General features: G+C 42.9%; 2 protein-coding genes and 1 non-coding gene across 9 annotated transcripts in view; 1 reads left to right on the top strand and 2 right to left on the bottom strand.

Annotated features, from left to right (window-relative positions):
* si:cabz01090165.1 (uncharacterized protein LOC100333421 homolog) overlaps positions 1-17767 on the top strand; it is a 349850-nt gene extending 332083 nt beyond the window's left edge. For all 7 annotated transcript variants that reach the window (XM_056440460.1, XM_056440458.1, XM_056440453.1 and 4 more), the window contains one exon: positions 17053-17767. The gene's annotated coding sequence lies outside the window, so the exon portion shown is untranslated. The remainder of the gene's footprint in view (positions 1-17052) is intronic.
* Positions 11101-11980, bottom strand: LOC130210334 (histone H3). Its single transcript, XM_056440471.1, has one exon. It carries the CDS (start codon positions 11969-11971, stop codon positions 11561-11563), a length of 411 nt encoding a protein of 136 aa, XP_056296446.1. The 5' UTR covers positions 11972-11980; the 3' UTR covers positions 11101-11560.
* On the bottom strand, positions 12019-12209 carry LOC130211415 (U2 spliceosomal RNA). Its single transcript, XR_008835051.1, has one exon. It is a non-coding gene; the product is annotated as a U2 spliceosomal RNA (small nuclear RNA).
* Positions 17768-19708: the final 1941 nt, after the last annotated feature.

Raw genomic sequence — 19708 nt, 5'->3', positions numbered from 1 at the left:
GCCAATTAAAGGCAAAACGCCTTTAAGCAGCCTCGTCGGGATGGGGACCAAGAGACAGGTAGACGTGTTAGAGGTAGAAACCGGAGAGAATAATTGGTCACGATTGATAGGAGAAAATCCTCCAAATATACACCAGGGCATACAGCGGTTTCAAGGCCATTCCACTTGAGAACAGATTGGCACTGGTTATGGGCAAGAGATTATTAATCTTGTCCCTAATAGTTAAAATCTTTTCATTAAAGAAGTTCATAAAGTCATTACCACTAAGGTTTATAGGAATGCTCGGCTCACAGAGCTGTGACTCTCTGTCAGCCTGGCTACAGTGCTGAAGAGAAACCTGGGGTTGTTTTTATTTTTTTCTATTATTGATGAGTAATAGGCTGCTCTGGCATTACGGAGGGCCTTCTTATATGTTTTAAGACTATCTCGCCAAACTAAGCGGGATTCTTCGAGATTAGTTGAACGCCATATGCGTTCAAGCTTTCGTGACGTTTGCTTCAGTTTGCGGGTCTGAGGGTTATACCAGGGAGCAAACCTCCTCTTCCTCACTGTCTTCTTCTTCAGAGGGGCTATCGAGTCCAGTGTCATTCTCAGAGAGCCTATGGCACTATCAACAAGATGATCAATCTGGGACGGACTAAAGTTAGACCAGGAGTCCTCTGTTATATTGAGACGTGGTATCGAATCAAATACAGAAGGAATCGCTTCTTTAAATTTAGCTACAGCACTATCAGTTAGACATCTGGTGTAGAAACTTTTGACTAACGGAGTACACTCCGGTGTATAAATTCAAAAGTTATGAGGTTGTGGTCTGACAGAAGAGGATTCTGTGGGAAGACGCTCAAATGCTCAATGTCAACGCCATAAGTAAGAACAAGATCAAGCGTGTGGCCAAAGCTGTGAGTGGGTTTCTGTACTCTCTGACAGAAGCCAATCGAGTCCAACAAGGAGATGAATGCAGCACTAAGGCAATCATTATCAACATCCACATGGATATTAAAATCTCCAACAATAATAACTTTATCGGTTTTAAGAACCAAACTTGATATAAATTCTGAGAATTCAGATATAAACTCTGAATATGGACCTGGTGGCGGTACAGAATCACAAATTGAATTGGCTGTAGTGTTTTCCAGGTTGGATGTGAAAGACTAAGAACAAGGCTTTCAAATGAGGTGTAGTGTAATTTTGGTTGAGGATTAATTAATAGGCTCGATTCAAAGATGGCTGCTACTCCACCTCCTCGACCGGTGCCTCGAGGAATGTGAGTATTAATATGACTTGGAGGAGTCGATTCATTCAGGCAGACATATTCTTCATGGCTCAGCCAGGTTTCAGTTAGGCAACATAAATCAATGTGATTATCTGATATTAAATCATTCAGTAACACAGCTTTAGATGACAGAGATCGAATATTTAGGAGACCACATTTAATAGACCTATTTTGTTGCACTGCTGAAATAATTGTGTTAACTTGTATAAGGTTATTGTGTACGACTCCTCTTCTGCTTACTTTTGATTTATTTAATTGAAGTGGCCGTGGGACAGACACAGTCTCTACTCTAAAGTCAAGGGTGGGTAACTGCTCGAATGGAAGAGCAGAGAAGGGTGTTAAACTACAACTCTGCTCCCGGTTCCTGAAATGAAATGAGAGGTCCCATGGCCATGTTCATTCTCAAAGGTCAAAGGTCAGGGATATCTATGTGTACAGATTGTAAAGCCCTCTGAGGGGAGGTTGTAATATGTGATTCTGGGCAAAACAAAATAAACTAAATTGAATGAGGATAAGCAGTATGGATAATGGAATGGAATGGAGAGAAAAAGAAGAAAAAACTACACATGGTTAAGCGACTACTGGTGACTGTAGTTGTAAGATCACAACCTGTCTGAATACGGGCGGTGTGCTTTTCTTTGTGGATTGAGGATTTTAATACTTTCAAAGTATTCATATAGCAGCTATAAATTGTGTTATATTTTTAAAAAAAGACCTGGAAAGCACATATTAATATAGAACTTTTGAAGTATACTTTCAGATTTTCAAGGCCCCCGAACTATAATGGGCCCCTAAGATTAACAGATGTATTTGGATATGAAAGATAGAAAATACGCTACTTTTCTGACATAATTCCCACCAAGCTATATAGACTTGGCCCTGATATTTAGTTTAGAATTTTTTTTTCGTTCATCAGTACTTTTACATTACAATACATTTAATTTAGCTGATGCTTTTATCCAAAGTGAATTAAGTGTATGCTTAAATCAAACAGTTATTAAGCCAGCTTTTCTAAAAAATCAACTATTAGGAATAATGTATTATATATATATGTATTATATTCATAAAGTTATTCTTACAAAATTGGAATCAAATATATTTTATTTTGAAATGCCTTGTCTGAATATTTTTGACATGGTCAAAATACATAAAAGTTTTAGTAATAGTGTCTGTCAGACATTTTTTGTCACCAGGGAGGCAATACCAAACCATTATTTATGTTTAATTTACACCAATAAACGAGACAGAATATGTTCACTCGACACAGTGACATCATCGCAACTCCATTTAGAAAGTACATGTTTCCATGTGGTTTGACTGCGGTTATGATTAAAGTCACAGTAAACAAAGTGTCAGCCAAAACAATGTCTTTGTGAGCCATAAATAATCCGAGCAGGGCCGAAGCCAGTTTAGAAATGAGTGAAGTCCGGATTTTTGCGGCAGCCGGTCACTTGTCTAACACAGTTGCACATTCTGGGCCTCTCCGCATACACACATCCTGAAATGTGTGTATGCTTCTCTCAGCTCTGCCTTTGAAAAGCGTCCGTCAGTAAACCGGAGTCCTACCTGAGCTCCAGAGCCACAGAACCACAACCGGCCCTCTGGGATCCATGTCCTCACGCCGTCCTCTTCCTTTGCCGTCTGCGTCTCTTCATCAGGGCGAGAGTTAAGTTCAGCCCAGATTCTCTTTTTTTTGGTGCTAACTATTTCCTGAATCACAATTTTTTTATTTCGCCTGTTTTCTTTCAGGGCATGAAGCATCTTATTTTGCAGCTACAGATCTAACAAATCATACTAATACTTAATACGAATACTTTCCATGCTGATTGGATTATTGTTAACTGGACAGTGTTCATGATGAGGACAGATTACACACAGAGATGTTGAAAAACTTGTTTTATTATCCTGCCAAATTCATAGACGAGGCAACCAGCATTTAAAAGAACTTTAAATGTATATTTTTACTTTTAAATTGACCATTTCCAAAGTTCATGGCATTGATGCTTATAATCTTAGACAGACTCTTTTTGGAATAGGATGCTTCCTGTGGCCAGATTCCTTCAGTGATACAGTTGCTATGGTTCTTCACGTTTCTTATCGATTCTCCCCACACGGCGACCGCTGAGAAACCAACTCTGGTTATCGGCAGCTGCATTCTGAGAAACATGAAGATAGCCAAGCCAGGGGCCACGTCACATGCATTCAAGAGTGTAAGAGAGAAAAAAATCCAATCATTTACATAATCTTTTCAAACTGCTAATGCTGATTAAGAACAAAGATTGTGCCGAAAACACCTCGGGTAATAACATATTAAGAACAATATGTCCTCCGCTTCGATTAAGTCGGTGCTCGGGCCCTAATAATGCTTCTGCCTCTGCCTCCTAGCTAACCCTAACGCCCCAATGAAGACGCTGGAGACACCTTAACGCTGATTGGCCAAGAGTAGAAACATCACATCAAAGATGTGTTATTGTGAATATCTCATCGTCTCACTCAGTCTCATGTTTGCAGGTGTGCTGATAACTAAACGAGCATTTCCACAAAACGGCCCAAAAACTTGAAAAATACTGTCGAGAATTTATTTGTTTTCTCTGTTAATGACTTTATTGTCATGTTTGGTTGTTGGTAACACCGCACAGCCGCGTTACGGCAGACGGTCACGATACATTTCAGAAACAAGACACATAGGGAGAACATGTCCACAGGGAGGAGACACCCTCCTCCCTGTGGACATGTTCTCCCTATGTGTATTGTTTTTCTACTGTGATTCTTTTGTGATTTGTGTATGTATGTTTGTGAGTTAAGTTAAGTGTATAAACTACCGGATGACCTAAATTTCCATCGGGATTAATAAAGTATCCATCTATCCAGGCACGTGCACAGATAGAGCCCTAGTGGTGCTCAAGCACCAGCCCTTTTGCCCTGGATGAGTAAAGTGCCCTTTCTGCTGGAGAAACATTTTTTTTATTCATCCGTATTTAAGAATAAAAGTTACTCTCTCTGTCATCAAGTCCCCCCAAATGTGTTTTATCATCCGACGGGGCATTTATTTGAGTTCTTGTGAGAATTTCGCCCCGACCCGCTCCCCCCCCCCCCCGCCGCGCCCCTCCCTCCTCCACTTTCTCCTCCGCGCAGTGCTCCTCGCGCCACCGAACGGCTGCACCTCCTTCTCCTCTGACCCGCAGCATCAGACACACCCATGGACGGATTAAGAAACCACGGGCCCCTGGGCCTGGACGTGTCAAGGGCCCCCCCCCCCACCCCGCTAACAAAACAGTCCGTATGGAACAACGATACCGGAGCTGAGCAGACAACATAACGTGAATTATATGACCATGACATGAATGACTTAAGCCTAGCATATACCGGCTATGGCGCATCGTGTCATATCATCATATTCATATCAATACAATGTTAATAACAGCTACTTCACGCAGAGGCTCTGGCTTAGGGCCCCCCTGAGCTCATGGGCCCCTGGTGGCTCGTTCGGTAATCCATCCCTCAGTAGGACTATTGGGGCCCTGTTACTGACATGAATGACTTAAGCCTAGCATAGCTACGGCGCATCGTGTCATATCATCATATTCATATCAATACAATGTTAACTAGAATGGGCACTTGGTAGAGCGCATACCTTCGCATATCACAAGATTGGGCATTGAATTATGAACATTTTGGCATTAGTTGCATGCCAATAGGACAAAAATGTATCGTGCTATGGTAGAAAAAAGATGTTGACCTTTCCATGACCTTGACCTTTGGCCCGATTGATCCAAAAATCTAATCAAATGGTCCCCGGATAATAACCAATCATCCCACCAAATTTCATGCGATTCGGTTCAATACTTTTTGAGATTTGCGAATAACACGCATACAAATAAATAAATACACGGCGATCAAAACATAACCTTCCGCATTTTCAATGCGAAGGTAATAACAGCGACGTCACGCGCGGAGGCTCAGGCCCAGGGGCCCCCTGAGCTCATGGGCACCAGGGGCCCCCTGATCTCATGGGCCCCTGGTGCCGGTAGGCTCGTTCGGTAATTCATCCCTGAGTAGGACTATTGGGGCCCTGTTACTGACATGAATGACTTAAGCCTAGCATAGCTACGGCGCATCGTGTCATATCATATTCATATCAATACAATGTTAATCACAGCGACGTCACGCGCGGAGGCCCAGGCCCAGGGGCCCCCTGAGCTCATGGGCCCCTGGGCCTGGGCCCGGTAGGCCCGTTGGTTAATCCATCCCTGGACACACCTGACGGTGTTTGTCCCCTGACGTTGTTTTGTGATCAACCACAACATTACGCTGCTGAAAACATGACGTCACAACTGGTCCGACGTTTTTTTTTAACTCCGTGATTTCAAAGCCTTGTCCAGCTGTTTACTAACGTTAGTTATGTTTAGAGAAAAGAGAGAGGGAGAGAGAGAGGAGAGAGAGAGGAGAGAGAGAGGAGAGAGAAGAGAGAGAGAGAAGAGAGAGAGAGAGGAGAGAGAGAGAAGAGGGAGAGAGAGAGAAAAGAGAGAGAATTCTTATTCCGTTCTATTTAACGGGCTAGTCTAGGATTTGCGTGGCCAGACTGAAACAAAAATCATACGGCCTCTCTTGTTCAGAGGGCCGGGCCAAATGTCGAGGCGGGCCGTATCCGGCCCGCGGGCCTTAGTTTGAGGACCACTGCTCTTGGCTGTTGATGTCTATCAATATCGCTCATTTTGAAAATGACGTAAGAGGGCAATACGGATCCGTATCAGACCAGGAGGGCAATACGTGGCTGGCATGACGACCCATTAGCCAATCAGAACGCTTGTACTGTTGTTGCTATATAATAATTCATCTTTATTCATAAAGAAAATGTAAGCTAGCGGTCTGATGCTGCCAGAGGAAACGCAGGTCGAGGATGTATTGCATCATCAGTGTATTGCTGCTAATGCTTCAACTCTGTCAGAATTTTTTTTTAGCATTTTTTTTTAGCATTGGGTGCCCTTTTTTTTGGTTTGAGCACCTGCCCCCCAAAATGTCTGTGCACGTGGCTGCATCTATCTATCTATCTACATTTCAGCTGCGGCTTTATAAGCCCGTCGTCCTCACGTCTAATGTGCACAAAGGAGAATTCTTGTGGTTGAAAAGGATACCACTAGTACTGCTTTCATATCATCGGGCCATGTATGTGATCTGAACCTGGCCAGCGCCACATCTCAATCTTGGCCTAGTTCATCTCTGCCTTGAGTTTGAATAACACAGTTTAACAAAACAATATACAACCTGGCAAAACATGTCACAACCTTGGTTTTCTAGTAATCCGTTGAAACAAACAATTTGAAACAACAACTTCCTTCACATGCTTGCTTCCCCAGTCCAGTGCACGGTCCAACCATTTAGCCTACGGTACAATAGCCCACAACATAAAAAATTTAAAAAAATAAAATGGCTTTTATTGCATATTTATGTTGTTATGTTGTCCTACCTACAACCTGATAAGGACGACACATGAACAACTCTAATGCAGTCACCGGGTGATCTATCAATCAAGTCAAAGGTTAGTTACTAATTTCTGGGCTATCTGTGACCACAACTATAAAGAGCACAACTTCTCAAAGACCAGTCTCTCTTATCCAGTATCTTCTAGGTTGTGGTATTGATTAAATGGTTTTAAAAGAATCATAAAAAAGGAAAATGACACGAAGCAAAGGTGTACGTCAGACACCAGTATATCTTTTATAAACTGCTATTTTGTACAGAAAACCCGGCAAGTTACCGCAAGTTTTAGTTTGAGCTCATTCTACTATTTCTCTATGAAATTGCTTTTGCTTACTGCTTGTAGAATCAGCTCTATATCTGGCCATCAGACCCACGACACCCCTCACTGAACTGGCCAAGCGCCCTGAAGCAGTCTCTTCTCTTCGTTTACAACCAGTTAGGTTGAATAACAATCAATGGTAAAACATGTCACAACCTTTCTTCGTGTGTGTCAGTCCCAATTTCCATTAATAATCAACAAACAATAAACAACAAAGCTTCCTTCCTCCAGTGCGGTCCACTTCTCGTCCTAACCACCTTCACAGCCTACGGTACAATTTCACAAAACATAAAATGTATTAAAATGGTTTTTATTATGAATATATATTTTTGTTGTCCTTACCACAACCCGCATCCTCGTGATAAGGACAACGACTCTCGACCTAATTAATGCAGTCACCGTGATCTCAGTCAACAAAGGTTAGTTTACGTTAATTTCTCTGAGCCAGTGAGCCGCTCGGGACCCTGAAGGCCACACGGTCGACCTCCGTGTGTGTGGGAATCAGTAAGGTGACTAGATTTAAACTAATGCTAGTTACAGTGTAGAAAACACACGGGAGAGGAAGCCAACGAGGTTCAGGCACATCAAGAAGCAGCTGATCACGGCCGACCACCACGTGTTGGTGCCTCTGTCCCGTTTGTGTCCAGCAGCCCCAGCGGCTCGTGACATTTGATCCGCCGTCTCTTTCAGGGTTTGACCGACAGCGCCGATGCTTCACATCACGGGGCCGCCGTGTGGAAGCTGCTCCCGTTGGGCCCGCCCTCGTTTGACTTGAGCGACGACGACGACGTCGCCCGTCTCCATCTCTCAGAGTTGTGCGGTGGGATAATGGTGAACCGTCGCCAGCTGCCCGCCGGTGGACTTGTCTCTCAGCATGGTCAATGCCGTGTTGGAGAAATCCCTGAGGATGTCCACCGTCTCCCTCTGCAGCAGCAGGGACTCCTGCACAAACTCCTGCTGGGTCTCCACCAGCAGCTGGACGGACTGAGCCAGTATCTCCAGGGACTGGGACACCGAGGTCAGGAGCATCCTGCTGGCCCGCTGCTGCTGGAGGCCCTGAGTGGCCATCTGCGCCACGTGGTCGTGGGCCCTGCGGGAGGACGCCCCGGCCGGAAGGGGGTCGGACAGGCCGGAGCGGAGGGACGATTGGGTGGCGGGCCCGAGGAGGAGGGAGCAGGCGCGTGAGAGTTTGAAGAGGAGGTCGCGGTGGAAGCGGCAGAGGAGGAAGATGCAGCGGCGGTGACAACGGAAGCACCGGGGATGGAGGAGGAGGGCGGCGCCGGGCGAGGGGTGCAGGTGTTGGCTGCGACAGACGTGGAGGTGGCAGAGGAGGAAGAGGGAGGAGCAGAGAGGGAGGAGGCGGTCGCGTTGGACCTCGGCGGCGACCGCGACGGGGGAGGAGCCGCAGAGGACGAGGCGGCGTCGGAATCGGACGCGGGGGGCAACCCCGAGGAGGAGGGTCTGGGCGAGGTGTGGTTCCGGGAGTAGGTGTGGACCGGCTTCATCCTCAGCAGGGCGTTGTCGGGAAGAGGGTCCAGAGAGGTGGAGGGTGGAGGGAGAGGGGACGGGTAGGAGGACAACATGGAGTCCTCGTTTTCTTCAAAGTCCATGGTACCATCTAGTACAGGGCTTCCCAAACTTTTTAGGCCACGCACCCCCTTCTGCATCCCGACCGGGTTCACTTTTAATCCCCCACACTTTTTCTTTTTTTTTGCTCCGAGAAGAGTTGTTGACGGGGGGGGGAGGGGGGGGAGTTTTCTCGTGATAGTGTGCTCACCTGTGTGCGCGGATGTGTCAGCGCGTAACACGGCAGAGCGATGCGCATTATGGGAGCGGCGGCGCTGGGCTTAGCCCAGAAGAGTGAAGCAGCGAAATTTGTAGACATAGAAACACTCTCAGACAGAAGCTTGCTGTTACGTGCGCCTGCTGCCAGTCTGACTCCGCTGTTTTGGGTGAATGACGTCACGTGCGACCTGGAGGTGTTAACCACTTGTGTGCCAAATCTTTTTTTTTTTTTTATTAACATTCGGGGCTAATTAAAAAACATCCGGGGCGAACCACACTTTGGGAATCCCTGATCTAGTAGATCACAGAGGGACAAACAAAAACATTTACAACTAGAACGGGCACTCGGTAGAGCGCATACCTTCGCATATCACAAGATTGGGCATTGAATTATGAACATGTTGGCATTAGTTGCATGCCAATTGGACAAAAATGTATCGTGCTATGGTAAAAAAAAGATGTTGACCTTTCCATGACCTTGACCTTTGACCCGATTGATCCCAAAATCTAATCAAATGGTCCCCGGATAATAACCAATCATCCCACCAAATTTCATGCAATTCGGTTCAATACTTTTTGAGTTCTGCGAAAGATTTTGACCTGTTCATGACCTTTGAACTTTGACCCGATTGATCCCAAAATCTAATCAAATGGTCCCCGGATAATAAACAATCATCTCCCTAAATTGCATGCGATTCGGTTCAATACTTTTTGAGTTTTGCGAATAACACGCATACAAATAAATAAATACACGGCGATCAAAACATAACCTTCCGGCATTTTCAATGCGAAGGTAACTAGAACGGGCACTCGGTAGAGCGCATACCTTCGTCGCAGCCACATGTTGGCATTAGTTGCATGCCAATTGGATATAAATTGACCACGCTATGTTAAAAAGAAGATTTTGACCTTTTCATCACCTTGACCTTGACCTTTGATCCGATCAATCCCAAAATATAATCAAATGGTCCCCGGATAATAACCAATCATTCCACCAAATTTCATGCGATTCGGTTTAATACTTTTTGACTTGCACGAATAATACGCAAACACACATACCAGCGATTCCCAAAGTGTGAACCTTCACGGCCCACTGGTGGGCCGTGAAGGTTCTGCAGGTGGGCCGCGAGAGGTCATTTACAATAAATAAATAAAATGTTTTTAATTTTCAATTTTGAAAAGTTTTAAATTTATATAAAAATATTTATGATTGAAATTACGTGTTATTCTTTTATCTGACCTATTTTTCTGACCGCCAAACAAAACAATGTCAAATGGGGCGCCCTCTTGTAGTATTAAAGTAAATATATATGAGCTCCGGAGAAAATGGTATACAAAACATACATTGTCGGTTAATACATTTATAATCGGTTAAATTCTGAAGGTCATTTAATCATCCCTTGTTTATGTTTTGATCAGAGTTGTGATCAGCGCCGCCGCTCCCATACGCACCAAGTCCTGAGGGGGCTCCACATAATAGGCAACTAAAAAAATCCTCATCGTTATAATAATTATAATGCCGATATTATTTCAGTCTAGAAATATTAGGCGCCTTTTAGGCATGTATATCCCCCCCCCCCCCCCCCCCCCCCCGTCGACAACGCTGGTTGTGATTAAAGGCTTGGGTGGGCCGCAGAAGATTTTCAGATTTCAAATTGGGCCGCGGCATTCTTGAGTTTGGGAACCGCTGACACATACAAATAAATTAATTAATACACAGCGATTGTCAATGCGAAGGTAATCAGTTGCAACTTGATCAAAAACAAATGTGTATTTGTTTTCACTTTTTCACAAGAAACTACAGAAGTATACAAAATAAAGTCATCCTATAGTTGTAACGCATTTCTGTTTGACCTACTCAGCATTTGGGGATGTATTAGTGGGGACTCTTTCAGATGTTATGCTAATTGGACACGCACTCGGTCAATATCGACAAACAAGCACGCATTGTGCAGCAGCAAAGGGGCGGAGCTTCATAGCTGCGAAATCCGGATGATGCGACAAACAAACTTTTCGCCACTCCCCTAAAGTCAGCGTGCACACAGGAATAGCAAACTATTTATTTGTAACACAGACTGTTCACACAATCTGGGTGACGGCCGGACCGTTTGAGGCGCAGCTCTCACATCCCGGAAACAAATTATTGCAGCAAATTTCCAAAAAGCCATTAGTTGGATGAACTCTCCACGTATTGTGAATGCAAATGGTTACTTTTCTTATTTGAAACTGTTAAGTTGTAATAGTTTATTTTGATAACATCTGCAGAGGTCTTATGTTTTAAATTAATACATATAGAAAGATATTAGAATAGACAATATTAAGGAGAATATTGTTATTAATGTATTATGAAGCATAGGGGTAATGTTTACTCTATGCAAATGTAAATGGCAAGAATGAATGTATATTGCATGAGAGTGACTATGAATATACACGAATGAATATACACGAATATACACTTTTATTAATCCCCAAGGGGAAATTAGTTCTCTGCATTTAACCCATCCTTATTTATTAAGGAGCAGTGGGCTGCGGTGAAGCGCCCGGGAAGCAACTGGGGGTTCAGTGCCTTGCTCAAGGACACTTCGACTTGCAACTAATGGGGAGAGCGGGGATCGAACCCACAACCTTGCGGTTGCAGGACGGCCCTCTTACCCCACTGAGCTAAAGCCGCCCCTTGGTGGTGCACTAGTCGTAGGGTAGGTTTAGGCGCGCTCTCCGCGGATGCGGCGGGCCAGCTGGATGTCCTTGGGCATGATGGTGACCCTCTTGGCGTGGATGGCGCACAGGTTGGTGTCCTCGAACAGGCCGACCAGGTAAGCCTCGCTGGACTCCTGCAGCGCCATGACGGCGGAGCTCTGGAAGCGCAGGTCGGTCTTGAAGTCCTGAGCGATCTCCCTCACCAGGCGCTGGAAGGGCAGCTTGCGGATCAGCAGCTCGGTGGACTTCTGGTAGCGGCGGATCTCCCTCAGAGCCACGGTACCGGGCCTGTAGCGATGGGGCTTCTTCACGCCGCCGGTGGCTGGGGCGCTCTTACGGGCAGCCTTGGTGGCCAGCTGCTTCCTGGGAGCCTTGCCTCCGGTGGATTTACGGGCGGTCTGCTTGGTTCTTGCCATTTCGATATGATTTTTTTCTCTTTCCTTAAGAAAAGTAGATGAGAAAAAGGGGGTGCACCGTTCCTGGAGGTACTGCAATACCAGGTCGATGCGTGGAGTGGACGGAGCAAGCCCCTATTCCATCTCCCTATTCCAAAAATCAATTTAATATATGGTCCCCGGGTAGGGGACGTATCAGATATTAAACTGATAAGAACAGATACTACACTTGATCTTAGCCAAAAGGCCGAGAAGCTAATGTTAGTATTATAGATTGACGAAGCCGGTTGAATTCCGTGAAGGTGACTTTTAATGCAGTCAAAACCAAGACTGGAATCTTATTGTGAAAATACTTTAGCGACGGAACCGGAAGTGACGTTTCGACCGGTGAGAGAAAACTCTGTGTCTCAGAGAGACCGGTCTCTTTCTCAGGTAAGCCCCGAAGGGAAGGTTGTGCTCTCGGAAGGTGCCGAGAGCCTGCAGCCTTGACACGAGGGAGAGCGCGTTGAATGTTTGATTCACATTTCCTGCCATTAAATGTTGATAACTTAATCCATGCGTGTCCGGAAGCCTGTTTCTCCACCATCTGCAGAGTGCCCAGTTTTGAGAATACCTTACAAAACTCTATAAAGGGACATGAACAGCTGTTCAGTGACAGAGGCATCGGCGGCACAAGCTGCTTAAATGTTCTTGACGTCTGTTCAAGCTGAAGCTGTACATTTAGAACAATGACTCATCGTATTGTTGTTAGTGTACATTTTGAGGGTAAAATCTGAATCTGCCATCTCATGTAATGTGTTGAAGAGCTTTTGGGGTACAACGATTTAGATCAGTAACATTATTCAATATGTTTCATATCTAAACATCATAATAAATCTGTAGCATTTCAGGGCTCTTTTAGTTGGGTCTCCTGGCAGGTGCCTACTACCACCATCACCACGACTACTACTCCTACTACTCCTACGACTACGACCACTACTACCACCATCACCATGACTACTACTCCTACTACTACTCCTACTACTACCACCATCACCACGACTACTACGACTACTACTATGACTACGACTACTACTACCACCATCACCACGACTACTACGACTACTACTATGACTACGACTACTACTACCACCATCACCACGACTACTACGACTACTACTATGACTACGACTACTACTACCACCATCACCACGACTACTACTCCTACTAATATTACTATCACCACCACCATCACCACTACAACTACGACTAATACTACTACCATCAGCACTACAACTACAACCACCACTACCAATACGACCACCACCATCACCACTACTACTACCACCATCACCTTTACAACTATGACTACTACCACTACTACCACCACACTGCAAAAACTCAGCCTCAAAAAACAAGAAAAAAAAGTAATAAAATGAGGGAATATTACTTGAAATAAGCCAAATGATCTGCCAACAGAACAGGAAAATTTGACTTGCCAAGATTTCTTAAAACAAGTAAAAGTATCTAGCCTTGAAGAACCCACAAATATCTTAAAACTAGTGTAGCCAGATGAAAAACAAGTAAATTTGTCTTGATACAATGAAACAATTTAAGAATTATTTTCTTAATATGAAGGAAAATGTGCTTAAATTCAGCAAATATAAGTACCATCATCTTGCAATAAGGATATATGTTAGGCAATATATCTTAAAATAAGTAATGTTACACTAAAAAAGTACATTCATCTTGATACAATGAAAAATGTAAGAATTATTTTCTCAATATGTAGGCAAATGTGCTTAACATCTGGAAATGAAAGTACCATCATCTTGCAATAAGGTTATGTTAGGCAATATATCTTAAAATAAGTAATGTTACACTAAAAACAAGTACATTCATCTTGATACAATGACAAATTTAAGAATTATTTTTTCAATATGTAGGCAAATGTGCTTAAAATCTGGAAATGAAAGTACCATCATCTTGCAATAAGGCTATATGTTAGGCAATACATCTTAAAATAAGTAATTTTACACTAAAAACAAGTACATTTGTCTTGATACAATGACAAATTTAAGAATAGTTTTCTCAATATGTAGGAAAGTTTCATTAAATTTAGCATCCAATGCTCATGCAATATTCTTGGAATATCATGAAATTTACAGTAATTTGACAATGTATATAATACTAGAAATGTGTAGTTCTTCTGTAAACCCAATGAAAAACACAGTACAACTGGATAATATATTATGGTACATTATTGAAAAGTTCCAATTAACGGTGAACATACAAGACATGACAGTAAGTTTTGTAAAAACAACAGTAATACTGTAAACTTTATTACAGTTACGGTATTTTATGTGCATTTGTTTTCTTCTCGTTTTTTAAACCGCTACCAAGCAGGGATGCTAAGTGCTAGATATTGCCAGCCTACATGGTTGGGCCCCATTTGGGAGTGGCTACAACCTGGAAAAGAAAGCTAAGATCTGACATGTTTAGAAAAAAAGAAGCTAAAATCAGCCCAAACTCTTAACAGGGTCTCAGATTTAAAAAGCCACACACCCTCTTCAAGTCCTTGATTTCAGACAGCCAATTAACTCTTGTGAGTGTTTTGGGGGAAATGTCACCCCTTCACCTCATTGTAGGCCCTGTCTTGAGTGTTTGTATTCAATTTTGGATATCCAGTACTAATATTTAGGAGATTCTGACCATTTTTGCACTTATCAAAAAATATGCGAATATAAGAGAATAAGGCCCAATTTGACCATTTGGACCTTTTTGGGGGGCCCTTAAATTGCAGCTATCAGTCCCAAACTTTAGGGTATTCATATTCAGATGTCCCTCTTTGAATTTGAAGAGGATCCACATCTCTAAGTTGCTTGAAAGTATGAAAAATTAACTAAAAGACTGGTTTTAAGGATTTTCCTCTTGTGAAGGTTTTGGAGGCGATTTCACCCCATGACTTCAACGTATTATATTTAGGTAAATATTATATGTAAGGTTAATTTGAAAGACAATTAGGAGGTGACGGGTCAGTTGGCTGAGTAGTGTGTGTGTGTGTGTGTGTGTGTGTGTGTGTGTGTGTGTGTGTGTGTGTGTGTGTGTGTGTGTGTGTGTGTGTGTGTGTATGCATGTGTTTAAAAATATGTTAGTGTCAGAATTTATTTTAATTTATTCATTATCATTTCTGATTACAAATATTTGACACAGTGCTGTCGTTGATGTACATTTTATGAATAAATAAAAGTACACTTGTTCTCTGATCTTGAGAATTCACATTTATCTTTTATTGAAGAGGGAATCTATGACAGATCTGCTCACTGACGTCATCGAAGGTATAGGCGCCAAAGTACTGAATGGTAATATGTCAGAATTTGGACTGGTGAAAAACATATTTCCTTTTGATTCCAACGTACAAGTAAAATACCATCTTGGAGATAGAATAGAATTGCACAACAGTTCAAATGACTGTGTTTTCCCCAGATATGTCTATTATATACAATTGTGTTCTGTATTTGGTCTAGGAATACATAATTGCTCCGCTGTGTTTTAATATTGACACCAAAACAATAAACTCCATTGAGTTTTTATCTGTTTTTAATTTGTAAAGAGATGGAAAGGATGGGAAGCTTGAAATAAGAAAGTCTGACTAACAAAGCAATTCTGTACTTGTCAGTGTTGACCAAACAGCCTTATGATTATGTCAATTCTTGTTTCAAGCGTTAACTTGCTCAAAACAAGTAATAACATCTCATTAACAAGTTGTAATACCTTATTAAGATAATTAAGGACTAAAACACTTAAAACAAGTGAAATGCTCCAACATGAAAACTGCCTTGTAAGAAGAAATATCTTGTCAGTCAAAAAACAACCATAGATTGCCTTAATTTGAGATATTTCATTTTACTTAGATTTTAATTTTTGCAGTGTACTACCACTTTCAAGTACAACAGAGTGTGTGGATGTGAAGCAAAAACAAGCAAATACAAAAGGAACATCCACAAGAAGTTCACTTATAAGTTAGAAAATATTGAGACCGCCCCCCCCCCTCAAGCAACAGCAGAAAACAGTGGAGAAATGTAACGTGATATGATTTCATAAACCTGCCTGTTTATGAAACATGATTCACCGTCAATATACCCAACAGCACTGAACAGGCCTGAGACTGAAAATGACCCCAAAGAAATGTAAAATGACCACAAAGTCTCAGGTCTTTGTGACGGGGTGAAGCTCAGGCGAGAGAGACAGGCTGGACGCAATATAAATAACAAAAAAGCACTCTTTAATGAGGCAAAACAGTTTACAAAAAAACAAGGTCCAAAAGGGGCAGGCAGAGGATCGTCGGTCAGGGCAGGCAGGAAGGCAGGCAGGGTCGAAGCAGGCAGGATCAGATACGACAGACAGGACGACGGGAAAAAGACACGGAACTAGAGACGACAATCCGACAGCAGACAAGGGAAAGACTGACACAATATATAGGGGGGGGAACACAGGTGTACGACATCAGACACTAACGAGACAAGAGTGGCTGAGGGCAGGTGCAGGGAATGAAACAATTAAGACAGAGAAGACACAGAGGAGACATAGGAGACACGGAACACAGGAGACACGGAACACAGGAGAAATAGAACCGGGTGTTACACAAAGAGACAAAAGAACGGCTACTAAGAGAAAACAACTTCAAAGAGACGCTAAAGCGCTGCGAAGACACAAAGAGACCACAGAGACACAAAACCACCTCAAAAAGGTCTCAACAGTGTTAGTGCGGCAGTATGCAAAATAGTAGTTTAAATTGCATGTTAACGCCTCATTAATTATATAATATAAGATATACAATGACGCTGAAGAGAGCCTTTTCCCTAAGTTAGATCATTTTCCCTTGTTTTATTTTTTTCGTAATCCACCATCCTCTTTCTCCGGTAATATTTTGAATGCAGGACCTCATGTAGAGTATTTTTACATTTTTGTTTTTTCTTTCAAGCAACTTATCAGAATACTTAACTCCTGCCATAGAAAGGTTTGATTTGAGTCCACCATCAGCTGAAATCACACCTCACACGCCATCGCTCACAATCATCCAATCACTCGATCAACCTGCCTTGCTCTCTTGTGTCCTGCAGGTTGCACGGTCACATCCTTCTCACGAGCCCCGATGATCAGGCGTTGGACCCGGACACGCACACACGCCCCACCCCTGACATCGCCTCCGAACCGGATGTGACGTGAACATCCAGAGGAGGAGCAGCCGCCTTCCCGTCGACAGGAGAGAAGTCTGCTCGCCGTCGGTGAGCGGTCCGGCTCTGGGCTTTGAACCCTAATCGTGATCTGACGCTTAACTGGACCTTGAACCCCGGAAACCGAGCAGTCGGGAGCGAACTGGGTCTGGAGTCTCTTCTTCTTTTTTGAAGGAAGTATCCACTGATCTGATGGGGGCGCTTATGGGTGTCGCGTGGATTTTTGCCACCTGCGCTTGACCGTTTGAATCCATGCCAACTCTGAATGCTGCTCCGGCAATACGCTGAACGGATTACTGGATTACAAAGATCCCCTTTCATGGCTTTTTTCTTTCCAGGATCTTCTCCATTGTGGTTTGTCGATGGTTCGGTGGCGCCGCTCCTCTCTTTCCCCCCAGCATACAGTCATATGCCAAAGGATTACTACAGTATTATGACAGCATTATAACAAATTCAGGAGAATATGCAGACTTCAAAACGCACATCTCTATTAGCTCAAGTCAGTCAAAGAGAGAATTCATGTTGGGCCTTGGATTGAAAATACGAGCACAATGTCAAAATGTCCTGTCTCAAAGCATCAATAATAAACTGTCAAACTAAACGGTGAACTTCTTTGGCACTTTAATTGTAAGTTTTCAATTCCCCTCTCTCGCTCTCTCACTCTCTCGCTCTCTCTCTTTCTCATTTTCATGAACAACTGAATAGTATACTCTCCAGTATTACCGATCTAACTCTTCCGGCTGCGAATGACTTCGATAATGTTGAAATATTCAGTGTGTTTGCGTCCATCATGGCGGATTGGTTCTCTCTGTGTTGGAGTATTAAAAAAAGAAAACCATAGTGTTCTGAGAACGGCGCCCTGAGGAACCCCTGTGAAGTGCTGATGTCCTGCTCTACGTTTGATGGTGAATCCTGATTTTCCGTTTGACGCTGGAAAGCAACCGTACCTGTAAGAACCACTGGGGGAACTCCCTCTTACTGACAGCCGGCGCTGGAGTTAGAAAAGATGGCCAGCAGAACATGCGCTGTCCCATCCACCCCCCCCCCCCCCTTTGCCGTTTGCCAGTGTCTGTGTTTGTATGTGACATACACCTTACAGTGTTCAATGGTTTGATACCCATAATTTACTTTGAATATTACGAAACAAATGACCACAATAAGGAGATAAAATAAACACATGTGAAATGGGGATTTTATGCTTTCATGGATACAATTATGTGGATTTATAATGAAATAAAAAGGTATTTTTCTTGGAAAAAGTGTATTTGTTATTCAAATTTCCACGGAGCGTGTGCTCGTCTTCTTTTGATGAGGGCACTTTATTATTTTGATGAGGGGGATTCAAACCAAACATCATGCTGCTGCTTCAGTCTGCTTGAATGGTAGGAAACACGTCCAGTAGAGGTCACAATTGAGGGAAAATAGAATTACATATTTATTTATTTTACTGCAGGATATAGTTTTTTCACACAATCAGGTTGTTTGATAAGGGAAATGTGTAATGCCTTCTTTTGACGTGATGAAGTTGTAATCTGCAAAACACACAGAGGCTGTTGTGGGCGCTACACACCAGGGGGTTTAATTCGCATTTATTTGTAAAAATATGAATCCTAAGTTTTCTCCACGCTGAACAATATTACCTCGTGAAAAAAAGGATTGTAACAAGGTCAATTTATTTGAGCTTTTGCAATGTAAACAAAGGCGTGTAACGGAAATATTCAAAACACCCTCCTTCTGTTCCTACACTTCAAAATAAAAGCCCGAAACATGCACACAGAGTAACTGTTTAGCAGAGGGAATTTAGATGTATTCAGAGCATTTGGTTAAAAGTAAACTCTTTAAATTATATTTCAGTAGCTTAGGCTATAGCTGCTGCGGTTTAATAGTGTCGATGCATAATATTCATATTCAGGGGCGTTTCCAGGATTTGGGGATATTCTGGGCCCTGACCTCTGTTAGGTGGATCCTCTCCAGGCATTATTTTGGGATGAACAAATGTGCATCTCTTTTGATGCTTTCTTTTATGCCCTCTAGCGTAACATTTACATTCAAAGTGCGTGTCTCAATCATCGGTCAAACAAAAAAAACTTTACTATCCAGATTAATTCATTATTCATGCGATATTAAAGATATTAGTAGCGGTAATTAGTATTGAACTGACTAGACAAAGAACACTTCTGTTACAACATGTATTGACTAGCGTTGGACAGTTGTATTATGATGTCTTCACGTATTTTTATAGAATAATCTACCTAGCAGTATACAAGTTGATTAAAATGAGCTCCAGCTGCAACATTAAAGGGATGAGCTCATTCCGTGTGGACTGACTACACCGTTGTATCTTTATAAACTGAGTGCAACGTGTGAACTATAGAACTTAAGTGTTGCTGACAGGTGTATGTTCTCACCTCGCCAGGCTAACCCTTTACAGTCTTTTTTTGTGAGCTAGCTTCTCACTCCTGAGCCAAGCTCTGTTCAAGAGTGTCGATCTTCTCGTCTTCTCTCCCTCTTGGACAGAAACTACATTTCCCAAAATATTCTA

The sequence above is a fragment of the Pseudoliparis swirei genome, chromosome 20 (assembly GCF_029220125.1).
Source record: "Pseudoliparis swirei isolate HS2019 ecotype Mariana Trench chromosome 20, NWPU_hadal_v1, whole genome shotgun sequence".
Taxonomy (NCBI): Eukaryota; Metazoa; Chordata; class Actinopteri; order Perciformes; family Liparidae; genus Pseudoliparis; species Pseudoliparis swirei.
This window is presented reverse-complemented; position numbering and strand designations above follow the sequence as displayed.

What these genes read in the sequence shown, in the direction of transcription:
- LOC130210334 (XM_056440471.1), bottom strand. Translation starts at nt 11,971, where the DNA reads ATGGCAAGAACCAAGCAGACCGCCCGTAAATCCACCGGAGGCAAGGCT.